Source organism: Hirundo rustica, chromosome 27 (genome assembly GCF_015227805.2).
Source record: "Hirundo rustica isolate bHirRus1 chromosome 27, bHirRus1.pri.v3, whole genome shotgun sequence".
In the NCBI taxonomy this organism is placed as follows: domain Eukaryota; kingdom Metazoa; phylum Chordata; class Aves; order Passeriformes; family Hirundinidae; genus Hirundo; species Hirundo rustica.
The window spans coordinates 1,852,128-1,873,948 of NC_053476.1; the positions used below are offsets into that span (position 1 = coordinate 1,852,128).

At 49.6% G+C, this 21,821-nt stretch overlaps 1 protein-coding gene and 3 pseudogenes across 1 annotated transcript; 2 read left to right on the forward strand and 2 right to left on the reverse strand.

Annotated features, from left to right (window-relative positions):
• Positions 1–691: 691 nt before the first annotated feature.
• Positions 692–1,618, reverse strand: LOC120763601 (feather keratin Cos1-1/Cos1-3/Cos2-1-like; annotated as a pseudogene).
• Positions 1,619–6,431: 4,813 nt separating this feature from the next.
• LOC120763745 (feather keratin Cos1-1/Cos1-3/Cos2-1-like) lies at positions 6,432–7,199 on the reverse strand (annotated as a pseudogene).
• Positions 7,200–8,661: 1,462 nt separating this feature from the next.
• LOC120763602 (feather keratin Cos1-1/Cos1-3/Cos2-1-like) lies at positions 8,662–10,547 on the forward strand (annotated as a pseudogene).
• An 8,550-nt stretch (positions 10,548–19,097) lies between these two features.
• On the forward strand, positions 19,098–19,424 carry LOC120763746 (feather keratin Cos2-2-like). Its single transcript, XM_040087294.1, has one exon. The coding sequence runs from the start codon at positions 19,098–19,100 to the stop codon at positions 19,422–19,424; it is 327 nt and encodes a 108-aa protein (XP_039943228.1).
• Positions 19,425–21,821: the final 2,397 nt, after the last annotated feature.

Here is a 21,821-nt window from a genome sequence, read left to right on the forward strand (position 1 = left end):
CTCCCAAAACAAAACCTTAGATCCTTTTGGAGGTGTTGGGTTCACAGGGACGGAGACTCCACGGCACAGATTGAGTGTGCTACCAATCCCAACTAGTGACTCACCTCATCCCTGCATGTCTGGGCAGCAGCTGGGCCCTGCCAAGTGCTGAGGGACTGTGTGAGGTTTGGATCTCCTCTGCTTGTTGCCAGGTGTGCTGGGCACAGACCCTAGGCCAGGAAATGAAGGAAGGACAGGAAGAGATGAGGTTGTGAGCTCAGGTGTCCCCAGGTGTTGTTGTTTCCCATCCCCACTCCTTTGGAGCAAAAGTCTCCATGATGGCCTTTGGCTGCCAGGTAGCCTGGGATGTTCTTCATCCGCTCCAAGGGAAAAAGGGCACAAAGTAAAATCCACTGCAGCAAGCCCCACACATTGCTTTCTCCATCTTTTTCCTGAGCAGACTGGAGGAGTTGCCACAGAACAACAGACGACTCAGAGACCGAGGCTTGAATGCAGCACAATTTTAATAAGTTCAAGGAAGAAAAGGAGATGGCTCACAGAGAGCACCAGGAGCAGCCACTAAGATGGAGCTCCCATGTGGTGCTCTTTGGACTGCCCTGCAGAGGAAGGAAGGGCGACAGGTCCATACTGAACTGGGCTTGCGAGACACAAACAGCAAAAGGAGAATAGAAAAAGGAAGTGATGGCCCACAGCTCTAAATACAATGTCCAAAAGCTCTATCTCTGCCCAGACCAGGTTCAGAGGTTTTGGATGCTCTTGTCTGAAGATATTGCCAGCAGATTTAGCAGGGACGACATCTGTTGCCACCATAGCAGTTGGTGATGCAGGAGATGTCAAAGCCCCCAGAGCTGATGGGCACTCCGCCACAGCTGAGGATGTTGCCAACGGCAGCAGAGGTGGAGGATCCCACGGCGGTGTTCTGTGGGAAGGAGCTGAGGATGGGGCCGGGCAGGGTCACCAGCACAGCAGGCGGCTCAATGACGACGTGGGAGCTCTGGCACTGCCTGACACAGCACTCATTGCAGCTGTTGGCCAGCGGGCAGGGGCCACAGGGCTGGCAGCAAGGGTCACAGGGCTTGCAGCAGGACATGGCTCGGGGTCACAGGTGCACCTGGCACAGAGGGCAGGGAAAAGCAGAAAGTGAGGTCACATGAGAAGCAGCACTGCACCCAAACTCGCTGCAGCCAAGGCGCTGCTGGCCCACACTGCACTGCCCAGCTCAGAGCCCAGGAGGCACCGCAGCCAAGTCCCAGCCTCTCTCTGTCTGCACAAGACCTTCTCTCCCCTGCCCTCTCCCAGCACAAGCAGCTCCCAGCCCTGTGCTAAGACAGCCCCTCTCAGCTGAGACCTACAGCCAGGAGAGAGCTGCTCTTGAAACAGCAGGAGCAGGAGGAGGAGAAGAGGCTTTGCACTCACCTGATTCCTGAGGAGAAGGAGGTGAGAGAAGTGGATGAGAGAGCAGAGACTTGGGCTGCCTTTTATAGCAGTCCAGCCCTGCCTCAGGCCCAGCGGCACCTTAGTGGAAGTGATAATTTTGTGACCAGCTCACGTCAAATGTGTACCATCTCCTGTAATAGTAGGCGCTGTGTCCTGGTTTCCTGCATTGCTGCCTTTTCATTTCCTTGTAATTTTGCTTCCTGTCCTATAGGAAGGGCTACTTCTCTAAGTGCCAGGAGGATTTCCCGGGCAGAGAGACGTCAGCACAGGCAGAAGTCTCTGATCAAGTGCCAGCAGCATCCCTTGTGGGCAGGTCATGTTCTTTTGTGTCATTTCTGAGTGGTTTGTGTTAATGTTGTCAGGAAATGGGCACCGCTCCTGTGCGTCTCACTCATATACCTAAGAACTGCAATGTGAGGGGACACGACAGAAGTTTTGGACATTGTTTCCTTCTTCCACTCGTCTCCTTTTTACCACCTGCTGTCTGTGTGTCTCCTCACCAGTCTAGAGGGAATGTGTTGCCCTCTCTCCCTCAGCATGAAAGGCAGATGGACACCCTGCAGGAGCTCCGCTGCATCTTAGTGGCTGCTCCTGCTTCCCTCTGTGAGCCACCTCCTTTTCTTCCGTAGACTCATTAATGTTGTGCATCTGAACCTGTTCCCCAAAGTTGTCCTTTGTTCTGTGGCAACACTTCCAGTCTGCTCAGTGAATAAAGGTAGAGAAGCTGTGGCTGGGAGTCCCTGAGTGGATTTTATTTTGTGTCCTTTCCTTTGCAGCTAATGAAGACATCCCTGACTACTCTGCAGTCAATGGCCATCAGGGAGATCCTGGATGCAAAGAATGGCAGTGGTGACTATGACAAACAGTCTTCACTGTGGGGCTACCAGCCCCCAGCCTCATCCCTTCCTGCTTCTTCTCTCCATTACCTGCTCCATGAGCAGCACACATGGTCAAAGACATGACACCCTTATGACATCTGTACCTCCTACAGTCCTTCAGTAGCTGGCAGGGCCCAGCTGCTGTCTAGACATGCACAGCTGAGGTGATTCACCAGTTGGGATCAGTGTCTGGTGTGCAGAGAAAAGCAATGTAATTTGTCAGTTGCTTTTCTAAATGTTAACATCTGACACAGCTACAACCTCCCTTAAAAAGCAATAGCACAGAACAAATTTCTTATGCCTGGGAGCACACGAAGTTACCTATAGGATGAGTTTTGCTATGCGGCTGACAGGCCTACTCAGATGTTCCGGCCAATATTTCTCAAGGGCCCAGTGCCATTGATACATTAACTCTTCTACTATTTCACCAAGAGTATGTGAAACACAAAAGAGAAAACTGTTCAGCTTTTCAGTTGACAGAGGACTGTGATTCCCAAGTTACCCTATATAGTGAGAGTGAACTGGTTTCTCCTGCCTTTTGAACACCTGGAGTCAGAGTAGCTGTGAACCATCACACCAGAAAGAGAACCATGTGTGTTTTAACTGAAAATATAAATTACACTTCACAAGTATTAACAGCCCGAAGTACAGAAATTATACAAGTCAGAGAAGCTGCCCTAGAAAATCGAGCTGCAGTTGACTACTTGGTGTTGAGACATAAGCAGGGATGTGAAGAATTTAAAGGGATATGTTGGTTCATTCTTTTCAATAACTCCTGACTAATAGGAAAGAAAGAAAGAACTAAAGAAACCAGCTGCAAGAACTACAGAGATAGAAGGACTAGATTTCTCTTGGCTGTGGGGCTCATGGCCCCACAGTCCTGAATTTAGGAGGGTTAAAACAATCTCTTGCACTTATCATGATGTGATGTGGTACTCATGACCTTAATCACTTGTTTAATTCAGTGCTTACTGATGTGCAGACTCGATCAATACAATAACTGCCTATGACACTTTAAAGAAATGATATTAAAGTCTCAAAGGGGGAATTTACTACCAAACAAATTCTGTTTCTTCAAGGAGTCTTTGCAGCAATGGGGAAAGGTGTTGGAAAAATTCTTTTGACTTTAGCATACAGTGTATGATCCCTATATTCATGGTTAATGCTTAGCTTTGTAGCAGACAGTGTTTAGTACAAATACCAGAGATTAATGTGAGCTTATGTTAACTCCTTATGTCTGTGACTGGTAAGTCTTATGTCAGTTAAAGCTTCCTTATTTACTTATATCAGTGATTAATATGTACTAGCCAATATCTTAGTTTAGAAATATCTTGGTTTGAAAGACAGGTGTCTGCCAAGAAACCTCCCTTGGAATGGAGCATATGATCCCCTTTCCCTAAGCTATTATAACTTTGAAATTAAGGGGCTTTCAGGCAAAGATATGGGAAAGGAATAACAGTTCTTTACCAGTATGTGTCTATATAACAAGGTAAACAAAAAACAATGACAGCAACAGCAAGTAAAAGGACCCTGAAAACCCAATAGACAGTTTCTTCCCTGCTCTTTAAGCAGTTCCCCCTTTGGTGCAGTTCCGGTCACAGCCAGCAGGGGCGCTGGTGGCTCCCGGCCAGACAGGGCGGGTGCTTTGATTCCTCCAAGCCTGCAGGGGGCGCTGTGGTGTGAGCTCAGAAGCATCTCCCTCACAGGGTAATGGCGGATGGGCTGGAAGGCGAAATGGGCCGCAGCCAGAACCTCAGAGTGGCGGCTGGAACAGCAGGGCGGGCTCACCCAAGGCAGCAAGCAAGAGGCAGCAGAAACTCCACAGCAGCAGCCTGGCTCTCGAACACGGCTGGGAGAGGCTTTCCTGGCAGGGGAAAAAGTCCAGTGTCCTGGAGTTTCCCCTAAGGCAAGTGATCAGATGGTGAAAAGGGCCCCCCTCTAGTGAGATAGGATGTTACTAAGGTCTTAGTGCAACGGCTGCTACCACAAGCAGAGAGCTTCACTTGGGGTAGGAGAAGACAGCAGGAGATTGAGCAGTGGTGGTGAACTCTCCCCACAGCAACTGCAGCCTGCATTCCTCCAAGCGTCATGGAGCAAGAAGGCTGGAAGCCGCTCCCAGCTGCCTTTAACCCAGCCAAAATCCCGCAGTATCTCTGCCCCTCCAAGAGAAACTCCGCAGCTAAAGGAGTAGGCAGCCACACCCTTCCCAAGGCAATTTATTTTGTATCTCCTAAGTATCAGTTGTTATGGTTTCTTGGCAACAGATAGGACAAAATTCCATGAGATAGAAAAAAAAGAAAAAATCCTAAACACCAACATGAGAACACAGATTATGTGTCAGAGTTAAGAATGATGACAGAAGTACATTATGACATGACCACATATTTGAGATACTCCCAAAAAGAAAAGATTCATCAGAAGATCTGGAACCATATCCAAACAAGTCCATGGACATAATTAACATATGTGCATGTATTCAAAAAATGGTGAATATGTATTAGTTTTTGGAATACAACCTGGTCTCTTAGGTTTCTGGGCATGCTAGGAGACATCCCTCTGCATCCAGCTCTGCTAATAAAGTAACGCCAGCTGTCTGAAGCAGGAAATTGGTTGGACAATGGGGCTTTGAGCAGCCTGGTCTGGTGGAAGGTGTCCCTGCCCATGGCAGCGGGGTGGGACAAGATTGCCCAGCCTGAACCATTTGATGACTCTGTGATCTGTGGGCTGCCTATGGCAGACCCTGTCTTCACCAGGGTCCAACTTCCTTTGTCTGTCTTGCACTCCCCTTGGGCACAGGTTTGGTCAAAGGCTTCAATCAGGAAGGCATTGATGGACAGATTACATCTGTCCATATTGGGAGAAATGTGAATTAATAGTGAAGCCCAAAGTCTTGTGCACAAAGTCTACCTAAAGTAATTTACTACTGCATATCCTGAGTATGACTGATATCAACCCTAACTTTTGAAATATCTCAGCACTGTGTCTTACGACAGGGCTGGGCACTGCATGAGCTGAGGGCTCCTGTGAGATGTGTACCTCATCTGCCTGTGCAGCCTGTGGACCCTAGACTGGATAATGGAGAGGAGGAGAAGGTAAGATGAGGTTGTGGCTGTTTCTATGCATTGCTATTTCCCAACTAGGACAAAAAGGTTAAAACTGAAAGATTTTGAGATATGATAGAGGAGGATGATAGATTTGTGCAAAATGACCTTGTAGGTGGGGAGGCTGAGAATATCCACTTGGGAAACATATTTATTGCTGATTATCCTGTCTCTCTTTTGAAACATAATATAAAAGCTATCAGAACCTGAGGAGGGATCTGTCACAGACAATCTTGAGATTCCTGCTGGGAGAGTGAGAGATGAAAAAACTCAAAGGTCATAAAAGCACAACATTTTGATAAACTGGAGGTGCATGAGGCCTCTTGGGATAGTGGGACAGTCAGTGACGCTCTAGGATTGTACTGACCCTAATGGTGCCACTGTTCCCATTTTATGTGTCTCTGCAGCTTGGCAGTTCTTTGGGACCTGTCAGTTAATAAGGTATTGAAATAAATCTACTCTTTACATTTCAGCTGTAGTTTGGTGACGTGGTTGTATCAATTTACACACCAACCCACTCCTGTGAGCCTTTAGAGCTTCGCTGTTTCTGATGGTCACTGACTGTGCGGTATCCAGTCCAAGGGGAGAGAGAACATAGTAAAATTCACTGCAGGGACTACCACCCTCTGTTTCTCCACCTTTTATCCAGAGCAGACTGGAAGACTTTCCATAGAAAGAAAGAGAACTTGGAGGACAAGACTTGGATGCAAAACAACTTTATTGAGCTGAAAGAATAAAAGGAGGTGGCTCACAGAGAGCACCAGGAGCAGCAACTAAGATGCAGTGGAGCTCCTGCAGAGGAGCTCATGTGCCTGCCCTGCAGAGGAAGGTAGGGTAACATGTCCCCACAAGGATGGTCTGGAGGGACACAGACAGCAAACAGAGGATAAAGAAAAGCAGAAGGGAATAATAGCTTTAAGCTGTAAATACAATGTCCCAAATCTCTATCTCCTGCCCAGAAGCAGTTTCAGAGGTCTTGGAGGTTCATGCCCAAGGACATTGTGAGCAGATTTATTTAGCAGGGACGACATCTGTTGCCACCATAGCAGTTGGTGATGCAGGAGATGTCAAAGCACCCAGAGTTGATGGGCACTCCGCCACAGCTGAGGATGTTGCCAACAGCAGCAGAGGTGGAGGATCCCACGGCGGTGTTCTGTGGGAAGGAGCTGAGGATGGGGCCGGGCAGGGTCACCAGCACAGCAGGCGGCTCAATGACAACGTGGGAGCTCTGGCACTGCCTGACACAGCACTCATTGCAGCTGTTGGCCAGCGGGCAGGGGCCACAGGGCTGGCAGCAAGGGTCACAGGGCTTGCAGCAGGACATGGCTTTGGGTCACAGGTGCACCTGGAGTAGAGAGCAGGGAGAAACAGAAAGTGAGGTCACATGAGAAGCAGCACTGCACCCAAACTCCCTGCAGCCAAGGCACTGCTGGCCCACACTGCACTGCTCAGCGCAGAGCCCAGAAGCCACCTCAGCCAAGTCCCAGCCTCTCTCTGTCTGCACAAGACCTTCTCTCCCCTGCCCTCTCCCAGCACAAGCAGCTCCCAGCCCTGTGCTAAGACAGCCCCTCTCAGCTGAGACCTACAGCCAGGAAAGAGCTGCTCTTGAAACAGCAGGAGCAGGAGGAGGAGAAGAGGCTTTGCACTCACCTGATTCCTGAGGAGAAGGAGGTGAGAGAAGTGGATGAGAGAGCAGAGACTTGGGCTGCCTTTTATAGCAGTCCTGCCCTGCCTCAGGCCCAGAGGCACCTAGGTGGAAGTGATAATTTTGTGAGCAGCTCATGTCAAATGTGCACCATCCCAGCTAATGGTAGGGGCTGTGTCCTGCTTTCCTACACTGCCCCTTTTCATTTCCTGGCACGTGCCACATGCTTTTCTATATGAATTCTTCTGTAAGTGCTGAAATGAGAGGCCCAAGAATTTCTGGCATCATAAGAACTTCAGGACAGGCATAATGCTCAAGTCCAGGCCTGGTGGCATCCCATGCAGGCACGTAATATAAACTGTGTAATTTCCATGGGTTTGTTAATAGCAAAGCTGTAGTGGCAAAGAAGATTTCTCCCGTCTTGTCATCTATGACAGCCTTGAAGGACTGCAGCCTGTAAGAATGGCTCATCCTGGAATAGAGAAAAATGTGAGGAGGCAGAAAAGGACAGTTGTGCACTGACTAAAACTCCTCCATTTCACTCCCCACAGTGCTGTGTAGGGCGGAGGGAAATAGAAGATTTCCAAATGAAGGCTGCAAGTTGAATCTTCAAGAAAGAGGTGTGGATGAACTAAATCATAGAATCAAAGAGTCATAAAATATTAAGGGTGGGAAGGGACCTTAAAGGTTATCTACTCCACACCCCGCCCCCCCGCTCCCCTGCCATGGGCAAGGACACTGAAGTTAATTTAAGAGTTGTTTTGGGGGAGAGGAGGTTGCATTTTTTTAATTTTCTGCTATTTATCAAGATCCTGTTTTATTTTTTCATTGTCAGTGTCTTAAACAAATGTTCCCCAACTAAAATCTATTTTTTTTATTTTCCCAACAATATATCCCTCACTGACACTCTCTCCTGGCCAATCTACTCTGTATGTTTCCCAGACAGGTCTTTCAGAAGATCTCAACTGTCTTCGAAATCCAAAATTTCTGAGGTTCAAGCACTATAGAGTCTTCCCTGTGAGTTCCATGCTTCAGTAGAGGTGGGAGAGAGTGATAGAGGCAAAGTAGAGTTCTCCTGTGTTGGCATTCAGGAAGGAGACCCTTTGGTGCAAGGCTGAGCTCTGCAGGAAGGGGCTTCAGTTCTCCCCTGTCATCCCAATTTTCCCCATGTACCCGGAGATGGGAAAAAGATCCTCTTCCTGTGAGGGGCTAGGGTTATTACCTCCAGGAAGAGGAAATGGTGGAGGAGAGAGCTTCTGCCATGGAACTGCCCCAGAATGGGATTGCAATTGCAGTGACCTGCAAAGAGCGAGCAAGGGTTGTTCTGATTGGTGCTCTCTTTCCAGTTCCATGGCGGGAACTTGTGGTGGTTTGTCCCTGTCATCTTTCCAGCCCATGTGAACAACCTTTCCTCTCCCATGTGTGCTCTGTGTGATGAGAGTTGGGAATGTGCTGTCTGCAAGACGCCTCAGCCCTGTAAAATGTGTGCAATGAACATCTGGGGCTGCATGAGGCACTGCAAGGCTGTGCTGGAAGAGCAGTATCTGTCTTCTCTGAGAGGAAGAGGTATTTCCCTCTCAGAAAAAAAGTAAGGAGAAAAATGTTGTGGGTTGAGGTAAGGACAGAGGGATTTCTTACCTATTACCACCAGCAAAAACAATGCTTGATTTTGGGAACATTCCTTCTACACTCTACAAACAAAACAAAGCAAGACTGCAAAAAAAAAAAAACAAAAAACCACTAAAATAACTTCACTCCATCTCGAATTCCATTTCACCAATGCCACTGCCCTGCCTCATCCCTGATTCTCTTCTATTTCGTCCATGTTTCAGTAGCACAGTGGGATACAGAATGACAGGTTGCAGTCAGAACACAACAGCTATTTTTCTTGGGCAAAGATCAACTTTAACAGACCTGATGATGAAAGAGCAGCAGGATTTTGGGAGTTAGCCTAAAAAACCAAACAAACAAAAAACCACCTTCCTACCTTTCCCGACACAGTTGCTAGGCATGCAGTTTTTGGGGGGGTATGGAGTTGCTTGAATATGAGTTTCACTCAAAGATGTTCGACTTTCCCTATACCACACAGAGAGTCTGTTCTGTTCTACATCTCACAAGAGAGCACAACCCAGGCCCCAGTCCCTTCAGTCCAACGCTCATTTGCTGTGAGATGCAGCCACTTCCTCACTCAGCACCAGGGAGATGATCTGTACAAGTGCATCCGGCATTGGTCTGGAGAGGAGGAACCTGTGTCCCATCCCAGTCACCAGCAACACTCCAACAGAAGAAGGTCAATTCAGGGACTTCAATTCAGTCATCTGCCTGGAACAACTCAAAAATATGTGCGCTCATATAAGGACAGGAAAAATTTAGCAGCAGGAGTCTCTACTGACACCGCGTGCCCCCTCACATGGCAGTCCTAGGGCAAGAAGCACAAAAGAGGTGCCCATTTCCTGGCAACTTTGCCACAAAGAAACCCACAGTAATGACACAAGTTCACATCAGCTGACCACATGAAATGCCAACAGCCTGTGACCTGAGCATTCTGCAGGCGCTGATGTGTTTATGTCCCGGAAATCCTTGGGCTTGTCCTGGTACTTACAAAAGCCCTCAAGGGGGAAGGAATATGGCACGTGTCAGGAAATGAAAAGGCAGCAATGCAGGAAAGCAGGACACAGCCCCTACCATTAGCTGGGATGGTGCACATTTGACATGAGCTGGTCACAAAATTATCACTTCCACTAAGGTACCTCTGGGCCTGAGGCAGGGCAGGACTGCTATAAAAGGCAGCCCAAGTCTCTGCTCTCTCATCCACTTCTCTCACCTCCTTCTCCTCAGGAATCAGGTGAGTGCAAAGCCTCTTCTCCTCCTGCTCCTCCTGCTCCTGCTGTTTCAAGAGCAGCTCTCTCCTGGCTGTAGGTCTCAGCTGAGGGGGGCTGTCGTGGCACAGGGCTGGGAGCTGCTTGTGCTGGGAGAGGGCAGGGGAGAGAAGGTCTTGTGCAGACAGAGAGAGGCTGGGACTTGGCTGAGGTGGCTCCTGGGCTCTGTGCTGGGCAGTGCAGTGTGGGCCAGCAGTGCCTTGGCTGCAGGGAGTTTGGGTGCAGTGCTGCTTCTCATGTGTCCTCACTTTCTGCTTCTCCCTGCTCTCTGCTCCAGGTGCACCTGTGACCCCGAGCCATGTCCTGCTGCAAGCCCTGTGACCCTTGCTGCCAGCCCTGTGGCCCCTGCCCGCTGGCCAGCAGCTGCAATGAGTGCTGTGTCAGGCAGTGCCAGAGCTCCCACGTTGTCATTGAGCCGCCTGCTGTGCTGGTGACCCTGCCCGGCCCCATCCTCAGCTCCTTCCCACAGAACACCGCCGTGGGATCCTCCACCTCTGCTGCCGTTGGCAACATCCTCAGCTGTGGCGGAGTGCCCATCAGCTCTGGGGGCTTTGACATCTCCTGCATCACCAACTGCTATGGTGGCAACAGATGTCGTCCCTGCTAAATCTGCTGGCAACACCCTCGGGCAGGAATCTCCAAGACCTCTGAATCTGCTTCTGGGCAAAGATAGAGTTTTGGGACATTGTATTTAGAGCTGAAAGCTACTCTTTCCTTCTTCTACTCTGTCCTCTTATTTACTGTCTGTGTCTCCTCAGACCAGCCTAGAGGAACATGTTGCCCTCCTTCCCCCTGCAAGGCAAGCAGATGCACACCCTGCAGGAGCTCCACTGCATCTTTGTGGCTGCTCCTCTTGGCCACTCTGAGCCATCTTCTTTTCTACTTTGCACTCAATAAAGTTGTTTTGCATCCAAGCATTGGCCTCCATATCTTCCTTTTTTCCATGGCCACCCTTCCAGTCTGCTCAGGGTAGAAGGTGGAGGGACAGATTGTGGGACTCCCTGTAGGGGATTTTACTTTGTGCCTTTTCCTTTGGAGCTGCTGAAGAACACCCCTGGCTACTCCACAGCCAATGCCAAACAGGGAAAAGATGGCTCCAAAGGTGGGCAGGAGTGAGGAGGATAAACAGCAATATCTGGGACCAGCCCACAGCCTCATCTCTTCCTTCTCCGACTGCATTACCCAGTCTAGGGCTCATGAGTAGCACATGTGATCAAAGGCAGATGAGATAGGTACCTCACAGACTCCTTCAGCACCTGACAGGACCTAGCTGCTGTCCAGACATGCAGAGCTGAGGTGATGCAGAAGTTGGGATCAGTTTCTGCCAATCGAGTTGTGCAGGCTGTCGGGTTGCGCCGTTAAGGCGAAGGAAACACTCAAGATTCTTAAATGGTCACAGTCAAAAGGAATGGCAGGAGTCAGAGGGTCCATGAAAAATCAGAAAGTTTTATGAGTAAATTACACACTTGGTGTAGAGATTAGTATGTTAGAGAAGTCCCAGACCTACTATATAAACAATGGCAGTGTGTTTTGGATCAAGAGGTTTGGTGAAAAGGAAGAGAGAAATTAAAGAGAGAGAGATGAATTAACGAGGGAAAAAGAGAAAAAAAGAGATGGAAAGAGAGAGGCAGAGAGATAAAGAGATCACCAGCCCTGGTTCCAGCTTCCATCTAGCTGATACAATGTCAGTTCCAATTTCAGTGTTGATCCAGTGGTGAGATCTCAGTCCTGGTTTCAGCATCCATCCAGCTGTGCCAGTCCAGTCCATTGGATGTTCAAGGTCCTGAGGTGTGAGGAGCCAATTTAATCTTGATTTCTGTCTCAATACTGTTTTTTCAGAGGCACGTGGGGGAGAGGTTGCACATGTGTCAGTTGCAGGAGTCAACTAGAAGAAGATGGGAGAGTCTCTGGGGAGACTTTGCCTGGCAACCATTTCATGTCTCACACGGTGTAGTGGTTTCACCTTTGCTAATTTCTATTTCCCAAATTATGTGTAGTGGTTTGAGTGTCTACTAGAATTATTTACTCTTTTTCTGCTGTGAGATAGGATTAGGAGAAAAGCAAAGCAGCCTCAAACTTAAAAGGTATAAAGAGAGGTTTATTAACAAAACTACAAGAAAGAAAAATTCAAAAGAATTAGAATGAAACCTTCAAAGCACTTCTCCTTCACCCTACAACTGTTCACTTTCCCACTGACAACATAAAGAGACAAAACCTGGGATTTTCAGTCAGTTTCACCAATTTTAAATAGTCTTTCATCGGTTCTTAGGGAGAGGACCCTCTCTTAGAAATCCTATGAAGACATCCCCACAAGAAACAGTTCCCTGGTGGCTCCCATGTCATGAACCTGCAGATGCCCAGAAATTCAGCAAACCGTGAAGTTCCTCCCATTTGACAGCCTTCCTACAGCTGTGGTCTTGGGCATTTCAGCTTGTTAGCGTACAGTTTAAAGATGACTGTTCTAGTATAAAAACAAAGGTTCTTTCTTCATCTATCTCTAAAATCATCTTCATCTCAAGAAACAGAGGTCTTTTTTCCCCCCGATAGCAGAAGGCTTCATATCTCTTTCTCTCTATCTTCCTCTGTTCAAAATTCTCCATTAGATCACAGCTACATCAGCTCACAGCTAGGACTAGAACTTTGCATCCCCCTAAAAAGCATTCTATAAGTGACAGGGACATTTTAGTGTATTCTCCATGGCCTCATAAGAGAGCCCAGCCCAAACTAGGCAACTCCTCAATCTTCCTCCCACCTAGGACTTTTACTTCCTCTCTCTCTCTTCACTGACTTCAATCTCATGCTGTGTCTCTCCACGTCTCACTCTGTCCTTTTCCTCTCACTTGGGAAGAGGGTTAATGTCCTCAGGTCTCATTTGTGCAGTGAAAGAGTTAATATCTTGCCCGGATCTCTCCCTCTTGGGCTGCAGCTCATGGTGTTGGATTTCAAAGCCAGGATGACAGAGGGAAGCCTCAGTAGCATCACACCAAAGGTCAGAGAGGCCAGAGAATGGCAGCCAGGATCTCAGTAGCCAGGCAGGCTGATGGACACTTCCCCTTACCCCATGGTGGCATCAGGGTGCGCCCATCTCAGCGCAGGCTCAGATCTGCTCCCGGGAGCCCAGCAGACACCTCCTTTGGTCCAGGTCAGCGGCAGGGTCAGCTGGAAGTTAGTAGCTGTGGCCTCCCCACCACCCCGCCGGCAGCTACTGTGGCTCGGGGGGCCCAGCCAGAGCCGGCCCCACCTGAGCTGGGTAGCGGTGCCCGGCCCAGCCTGCCCGGCCAGCTGCACAGAGTGGGCCAGGCTGGTTGTTACCTGTTCCCAGGCTCAGTAGGAAAAGAGAACTTTACTCAGTATTCTCTGATTTTATGTGTATTCCCAGAGGCTTGTCATCCTTCCACTGGTTTAACCAGATATCAATATTCAAACTTAGTCATTGATCATTGATCGGCTGGCTACTCTCTTATCTGAAGGTTTCTTTCGGAGGGGCAGAGATACCTCGAGAATTGGGGTTGGGAAAAAAAGGGGGCTGGGCACAGCTGCTGTCTTGTTCTCTTACTGTTTGGAGGAGAAGGAGGCTGCAGTCGCTGTGGGAAGAATTCACAAACACTGTGGTGTTCTGCCTCCTCCTGCCTTCTCCTACCATGAGTGGAGCTCTGCTCTTAAGAGTGGCCATCGCACTGGGACCTTATGAACACTGCCTCACCAAACAGGGGACCCTTCACTATCTGCTTGGGTGCCTCAGGGGAAGACCCAGGATGCCCAAGCCCCTTTCCCATTCAAGGGAACCTCTCTCTGCCATGTTCAGGAGCCGGGCTGCTGCTGCCCAGCCCTGCTGCTGCTCTGCCACTGCTCCAGGTTCGTCACTACTCTGTGCTAACCCTGCCCACCAGGACACCCTGCGGCTCTTGCTGCAGCTGCAGAGTCTCTGGTACATCTCATCTAACACTCCAGGATCTGCTCATCCCTGCCGTTCCAGCTTGCTGCTTCCTACGTTCCTGCTACAGCTCATTTCACTATCCGGAGGGACACCGGGGGGATTGTAAAGGAAGCCCCTTCCCCATCTCCTGCCGGCCCACCCGCCATTACCCACACACAGAGGGGCAGCCGAGCTGGCGCCACAGCGCCCCCTGCAGGCTTGGAGGAATCAGCGCACCAGCCCTGCCTGGCCGGGAGCCACCAGCGCCCCTGCTGGCTGTGACCGGAACTGCACCAAAGGGGAAAGTACTTAAAGAGCAGGAAGAGACTTTATTGGGTTTTCTGGGTTCTTTTATTTGTTGCTGCTGTTGTTGTTTGTTTGCCTTGTTAGATACATACATACTAGTAAAGAACTGTTATTCCTTTTCCCTATCTTTGCCTGAAAGCCCCTTAATTTCAAAGTTATAATAATTTGGAGGGAAGGGGGTCATATTCTCCATTCCAAGGGAGGTTCCTGCCTTTCTTTGCAGACACTAGCCTTTCAAACCGAAACAAAGCCATTATCCACTTCTTCAATTTTTGATAAAAGAATAAAAATCTGCAGAGGTGGGAAGATATTCTTGGCCTTTTTTTCCTGAACATAAAGCAAGACATTGAGGATGAAAGGGGAAGATTCTGCATTTCAGTTCTGTGGGTAGTCCTCTGCAAGCACCATTCAGTTGTATATTGGCTTCTTCTGGCAAAGATATCTGGCGACTCTGTGGTGTAGAAGGACAAACCAAGGGAGGGGGGGTGCGCAACTGAGAGAATCTTCATGCCCTCATGATGAGGTTCACACACACAGACTGACTCATGTGTGCTCATGCATGAGCCAAGAAAAAACTCTTTGTATTCATAGAAGGCCATAAAAATACCAGCAACTCGGGATTCTGCTGAGAACATGTTGGGAGCAGCTCTGACAGGAGAGGACTCAGGTATACTGGGGAAAGACCAGGTCACAGACACACTGCTGGTGTTCAAAGATGACCAACAGAGACTGCACAGTAAGAGAATGAGGCAAATGAGACCATCTGAATTTTCCTGAAAGCAATGTTTGTGTAGCAATGGGGTCAGTGCAGCAATGACTAACTGTCACAGAGAGTCAGGGAGAAAAACAGAAAAGGATGCTTTATGTCCCCTCCCATGGCAGTTCTCCACATGCAGGAATGAGGGCAATGTACATTCCCTGACAATTTTAGCACAAAAACTCACACAGACATGATGCATGTTCTCATCAACTGACCACATGAAATGCCACCATCTGAGCCTTCCGCCTGAGCTGACATGTTTATATCATGGAAATATGTGGGCCTCTCATCCCAGCACTTACAGAAGTCTTCAGATAGGAAGGCACATGGAATTAGATAGAAAATGAAAAGGTAGCAGTGCAGGAAAGCAGGACACAGCCTCTACCATTAGCTGGGATGGTGCACATTTGACATGAGCTGGTCACAAAATTATCACTTCCACTAAGGTACTTCTGGGCCTGAGGCAGGGCAGGACTGCTATAAAAGGCAGCCCAAGTCTCTGCTCTCTCATCCACTTCTCTCACCTCCTTCTCCTCAGGAATCAGGTGAGTGCAAAGCCTCTTCTCCTCCTCCTGCTCCTGCTGTTTCAAGAGCAGCTCTCTCCTGACTGTAGGTCTCAGCTGAGAGGGGCTGTCTTAGCACAGGGCTGGGAGCTGCTTGTGCTGGGAGAGGGCAGGAGAGAGAAGGTCTTGTGCAGTCAGAGAGAGGCTGGGACTTGGCTGAGGTGGCTCCTGGGCTCTGAGCTGGGCAGTGCAGTGTGGGCCTGGAATTTTCATGTTTCCAGAGAGTTTGGGTGCAGTGCTGCTTCTCATGTGTCCCCAATTTCTGCTTCTCCCTGCTCTCTGCGCCAGGTGCACCTGTGACCCCAAGCCATGTCCTGCTGCCGGCCCTGTGACCCTTGCTGCCAGCCCTGTGGCCCCTGCCCGCTGGCCAGCAGCTGCAATGAGTGCTGTGTCAGGCAGTGCCAGAGCTCCCACGTTGTCATTGAGCCGCCTGCTGTGCTGGTGACCCTGCCTGGCCCCATCCTCAGCTCCTCCCCACAGAACACCGCCGTGGGATCCTCCACCTCTGCTGCTGTTGGCAACATCCTCAGCTGTGGCGGAGTGCCCATCAGCTCTGGGTGCTTTGACATCTCCTGCATCACCAACTGCTATGGTGGCAACAGATGTCGTCCATGCTAAAGATGCTGTCAATGTCTTTGAGAACACTGGAGTCTAGAGTCCAAGATCTCGGAACAGGGTACTGAAGTGAAGATTGATTTTTGGAAAATTGTATATTTAGGCTGTTGGGTTATCGCTGCATTACTACACTCTCCTCCCTTTCTCCTCCCTTCCTTCTTTCAGCCCCACCCAATGCCAACCTAGTGTGTCCTGTTGGCCTTCTTCCCTCTGCAGGCCAAGCAGACAGACATTCCTTTTGCATCTTAGTGGCTGCTCCTGGTTCCCTCTTTGAGGCTCTTCATTTTCTTTTTAAACTCAATAAAGCTGGTTTTGCATCCAAACCTTGCCTGTAAGTTCTCCTTCCTTCTGTGGAAACTCTTCCAGGGAGCTCAGGGGAAAAATGATGGTAAAAGCAGAGGGTGGGACACAGTGCAGTGGATTTTGATTTGTGCCCTTTCACTTGGAGTTCACAAACACATTCCTGAACCAGTGCTGGCTCACCTTTCAGACTGGCACCAAGATGAATCTTTAGACAAAACACTCAGATGCCTTTCTGAAGAAACAAAAGAAGGTTGATGGAATGGCCTCACTGGCCCACCCTGTGAAGAGATCATTTCACTCTCCAGGTGGAACAGTGACCAGGCTCTTCAGTATCCGCTGGATGAGATGTGCTCTCAGGAATGCTCATTTCTCAGATGTGCTTCTGTCAGGAAGACCCAGTGTCCCAAGTCCAACCAGGATCCCCATGGTGGCCCCTGAGGCTCTGGACTTCTGTCAAACCATGGAGAAGGAAGCACAGTCCAGCAGTTCCACTTTCCCTGCCCTGATCTAAGATGTTGTCTTCTGACATCACGCACAGTGCAGCAATATATAAGTGCAGTGGTTCAGTGTGTACATTTCTGCATATGCATTGCTGTTTCCCAACTTATTTTCCCAAGTCAATATTTCTGAGGCTTCAAAGAATGAAAGTTACCCAGAGTTCTTGGCACAGCATGGATAGTGCAGGGTCATGGCAGATGATGGATCTGAACCATCAGGATTAGATGTATCCCAAGGAGAAACAAGCAATTGTAATATTCACCCTTCCATTTCCAAATGAAATACCTGTGCCCATGTATAACAACTGTTTTGCCATTTAATCTAACAAGTTTCCTACTTTTTTTTCATGATCCTTAAGCCTATTTTACACAAAACTGTGGGCTCAACCACACTTGAGGACAGAATCAAAAGCATCCTCCTACAGTGGAAGCTGCCACTGTTTCACCTTCTGAGTGTGAGAGAGGAGCAATTCTCTGCTCTTCCAGCCTCCACCTCCCACACACAATCAAAGGTTTCTCTCCATGTGCCTCGTTCTCTTTGACAACATCATTTTCCCATAGCTCCTGGCTCAGCACAAAGGCCAGTGTGGCCACAGGACTGCCCCATCCCCACAGAGCCAGCAGAACACTGAAACCTCCAAGCTTCTCCATGAGGCAGGAGCAAGGAGCCTGGCAAACAGCTGAGTGCTCCAAGGCTGCCTGGAGGTGGCATCAAGGGGATGGCCTGGCTTTGGGATTGTCCTGGTGAGATGGGAGTGCCGTGGCCCTGTGCAGGCTCCTGCCGAGAAGGATCTGGGGGCTGAGTGTGTGGGAGTGTCTGGCACTGCTGGGCAGGGAAGTCCCTCCGGGCCTTGCAATGGCTGCGCTGAGAGCTGAGCTCAGGCCCAGCTGTGGACACACACACAGGGGCACTGACACATTGCCAGCCTGCCCAGCTGTGCCCAGACATGAGCCCAGACGCACTGAGCCCAGCACACGGGCACAGGCACACGCGCACGGGGCTTGCACACAAGTGCCCTGCCCTGAGCACAGCCATCCCCGTGGAGGCCAGAGGCTCTCAGGGGCTGTTCCCACGAGTGCACAAGCACAGGGATGTGCAGACACTCGCACACACTGGGGCACAGCCACACTGCCACACTCACTGTAGTGGGGAGCAGATGGGGCAGAGGCCACAGGAAGGGGTGGGACTGAGGGGATGCAGGGGAGCTGCCAGCCAGAGCAGCTTCAGGGCACTCTAAGCAGGACAGAAGCTCATACCACAGTGCCACAGGAGTGTCATGAATTGAGCAAGATGAGGAGGAAGGCAAAAGATCTTTATCTGGAGGACAAGGCACTTTGCCAGGTGAGCCATTGAGTCTTGATTCAAAGACTGGAGGGCTGGGAGTAGATATCCTCATGTCAGAAGAAATTTCAAAAATCAGACAACATTACAAAACTCCGTAAGGTGCCCATGGCTGGCATGACCTACCACCTTTGGAAACCTTCTGCACTTCATTTCTGTCTTCTGACAACACTGACACATCCTTACCCACAGAAATCCTGGAATCTCACATAGGAACACTCAGAAAGAATGTTTGTTATTAGAATGATGTAAGCCAGGAAATGCAAAGTCATTTTAGAGGAAGCTGCAACACATGCCATACCATTCCCAGAGACGTTTCTGTTCATGCAGGGATCATGCAGAAATAGCATCATTTATGCAGCATGAACTCTGGGCCCTGAGGCACAGTGGGGCCAGGATAAAAGGCAGCCGAACTGGGGACTCTCTCAACCACTTCTGTCACCTCCTTCTCCTTGGGAACCAGGTGAGTTGCAAGCCCCTTTCTCCTCCACACTCTCTAGGACAGCACTCAGCTTTCCAAGCCTTGTTGCTGCTCCTTGTTCTTCTGGCAGGGTTCTGCAATGGTGGTGGTGGTGTGGGCAGAGGGCAGACCGTGTGTTCTGGCCAGAGGCTGAGGCTGGGCTGGGGCGCTGATTTCCATGCAGGTTATGCAGGAGCATGGCTGGGCCTGGCTGAGCTCAGAAGGACCGTGCTGGGCTCAGGCAAAGGATCCCAGTTTGGGGCTGCAGAGCCTGGAGCTGTGTAGGCAGCAGGGGCCGTGTCTTGCTGGGGGTGCCTTGCGGGCTGTGTCTCAGGTGTGCATGTGCTCTACTTCCTCCCTGCCCTCTGTGCCAGGTGCAGCGCCAGGCTCCAGCCATGTCCTGCTCTGAGAAGTGCCAGCAGTGCCGGCCCTGTGACCCTTGCTGCCAGCCCTGTGGCCCCTGCCCGCTGGCCAGCAGCTGCACTGAGTGCTGTGTCAGGCAGTGCCAGAGCTCCCACGTCATCATTGAGCCGCCTGCTGTGCTGGTGACCCTGCCCGGCCCCATCCTCAGCTCCTCCCCACAGAACACCGCCGTGGGATCCTCCACCTCTGCTGCTGTTGGCAACATCCTCAGCTGTGACGGAGTGCCCATCAGCTCTGGGGGCTTTGACATCTCCTGCATCACCAACTGCTATGGCAACAGATGTTGTCGCTCCTGCTAAAGATGCCGAGGACAATATCCATGGGCAAAAATATCAAAGACCACAGAATATGGTGCTGGAATGATGTCAGAACTTTAAGACATTGAATTTAGACTTTTTCACTATTAGTTCCTTCTTCTGCTATCTCCTCTGTCTTCCCTTCCTTTCCTGTCCCCACCATCCAGTGCCAGCCTCATGGGAATGTCTGCCCCCACTCCCATCTTCCCTCTCTCTGCAGGCCACACCATTGGACACCCCCACTGCATCTTTGTGGTTGTTTCTCTTGTTGCTGTCTCTGACGTACTCGCTTTTCTTCTTTAGACTCAATAAAGTTGCTTTTGCATTCAAACCTGGGCCTGTGATTTGTCCTTCATTCTGTGACAACTCTTTGAGCCTCCTCAGGAGTACAGTGGAAAAGCAGAGAGTGGGACTCACTCCTATGGATTTTTCTTGTGCCCTTTCCCTTGGAGCTGACAAAGACATTCTTAGCAGTGAGGGTGATGAGGCACTGCAACAAGTTACTTGGAGACATTGAGATTTCTCATTCCTTGAAGTGCTCAAGGCAAAGTTGCTCAGCACTTTGAGCCTCTTTGTTTGGTGGATGCAGTCAATGCCTCTTTTTTTGGCGTGGCTTTGGACTTGAAAATGATATGAAATGTTATTTAAATTCACTTCCATCACAAGTGTGTGAGTTGACACAGTTGTGCAGCTGGAACTGCCACAAAACCATTGTGGAAAGATAGAGAGTAAATTTATTTCCATACCTCTTTCCTTGGAGGATGTTGAAATAATGCTTGGGCAGAGATGCAGGAATTGGAACATTGTTCCCCTTCAGCTCAGTCCTTGCTGGCAGGGCTCCTCTTTGCACCAGTGCTCAAATATGTCTGTGCGAGGGCCACCCAGTCTCTGTAAACATCGGTGTTTTCTCTACACAGATTCTGCTTCTTCAAACAGGATAAAACAGCAGTAGGCATCCTTTATGGGTTTTTTGGACACAGTTGGAGCTGACTCTGTCAGAAATGGTGGGAGCTGCGGGAATGTTGTTCCAGTGCACATTCCTGAAGCCTTCTGCCCCAGGTGCCAAATTTCACCACTTTTACACAGCAGAGAAGGTCCATCGATCACGGTGTGAAGAACAATTGGATGAATAAAATTCCTGACAGCCACAGAGTGGTCCAGGCTTAAGACAGGGATGAATGAAATTTTCAATAACCTAAAGAAAAATTATGTTGGTGGTCCCTCAGCAGAGAGGGAAACTGCCTGACCTCCTCTTTGATGAAGGAGCTGTGGTTTTGGCCTTTTGTCCTGAATGATGTGTCGCTGCTTTCCTGGACATAATTAGTGGAACACCTTATGCTTCAAGGAATCTGGAAGTCCTGGTTCTTGAACACTAAAAAGAGTCCGCAGTTCTTTGGCTGTCCCTGTGCCACCCAGAACATCTATCCTACATCTCAGAGCGAGGTAATATCTCAGCCCTGATCCCTTCAGTTCCATCCCCTCATTTGTTGTAAGGTCTTGGCCCCTGCCTCACTCAGCACCAGTCTGAGTGGCAGCATTGGCCTGGACAGGAAGAGACGGTGTCCCATCCCAGTGGACAAGTGTAGGAGATAAGGGCTGCTGTGTATGTCTCAAACACGGAGAGCTGGATGCCTCTGGAGCCAGCCAAGGCTTGTGGGTGTGTTGGGTCTGCCTGAGATGCAGTTCATGTTCCCCACAGCAGCCCTGGCAGGGCTGTGCTCTGCACTGCGAGTTACAAAGGTGCCGGGAACACTGCAGTGCTTTGGCTCCTGCTGAGCAGTGCTCACACAGCACCAGCACTGTCCCTGCAACATTCCCTTCCCCATCAGGAGCTGGGAGAATGGCAAGATCCTGGGAGTCGACCAGACTGTTGACAGCAGTTGAGTAAAAGGGATATTCCATACCGTATGACAGGAGTTCAGACACAATAGCAAAGGAAAGGAGAAACAAGGGTGGGCATTCGTTCTTTGCGATATTTGCCTACAAGTAACACCACTCCATGTGCTCAAGTCCTGCTTCCTGGGAAGTGGTGAGATAGAAATTTCTGATTGGAAATAGAGCAAAAAACTGTTTGCTTGTTTTTCCCCAGTTCACGACTGCACCCACAATCTTTTGATTATGTCTTAGCAAACATTCAAATCCTAATATTCTAGTTGTTTTCCTTTCTACTTTCCCTTTCTTATGCACCTCAGAAGGGAGAATGATCGAGAGCCTGGAGTACACTGGCAGTCCAGTGTCAACACAGCACAGCTGGTAAAAAGAACCAAGGGTTCTTGTTAAGAACATGTGGTGAGAAAGAACAGCATGTTCCAGGAGAAGGAGCCCTGGGGAGGTAGGGCAGCACTTTTCTGGAGGAAGTGTCCTTTCTGTGGCTCCAGGAGAGAAACAAAACACAAGAAA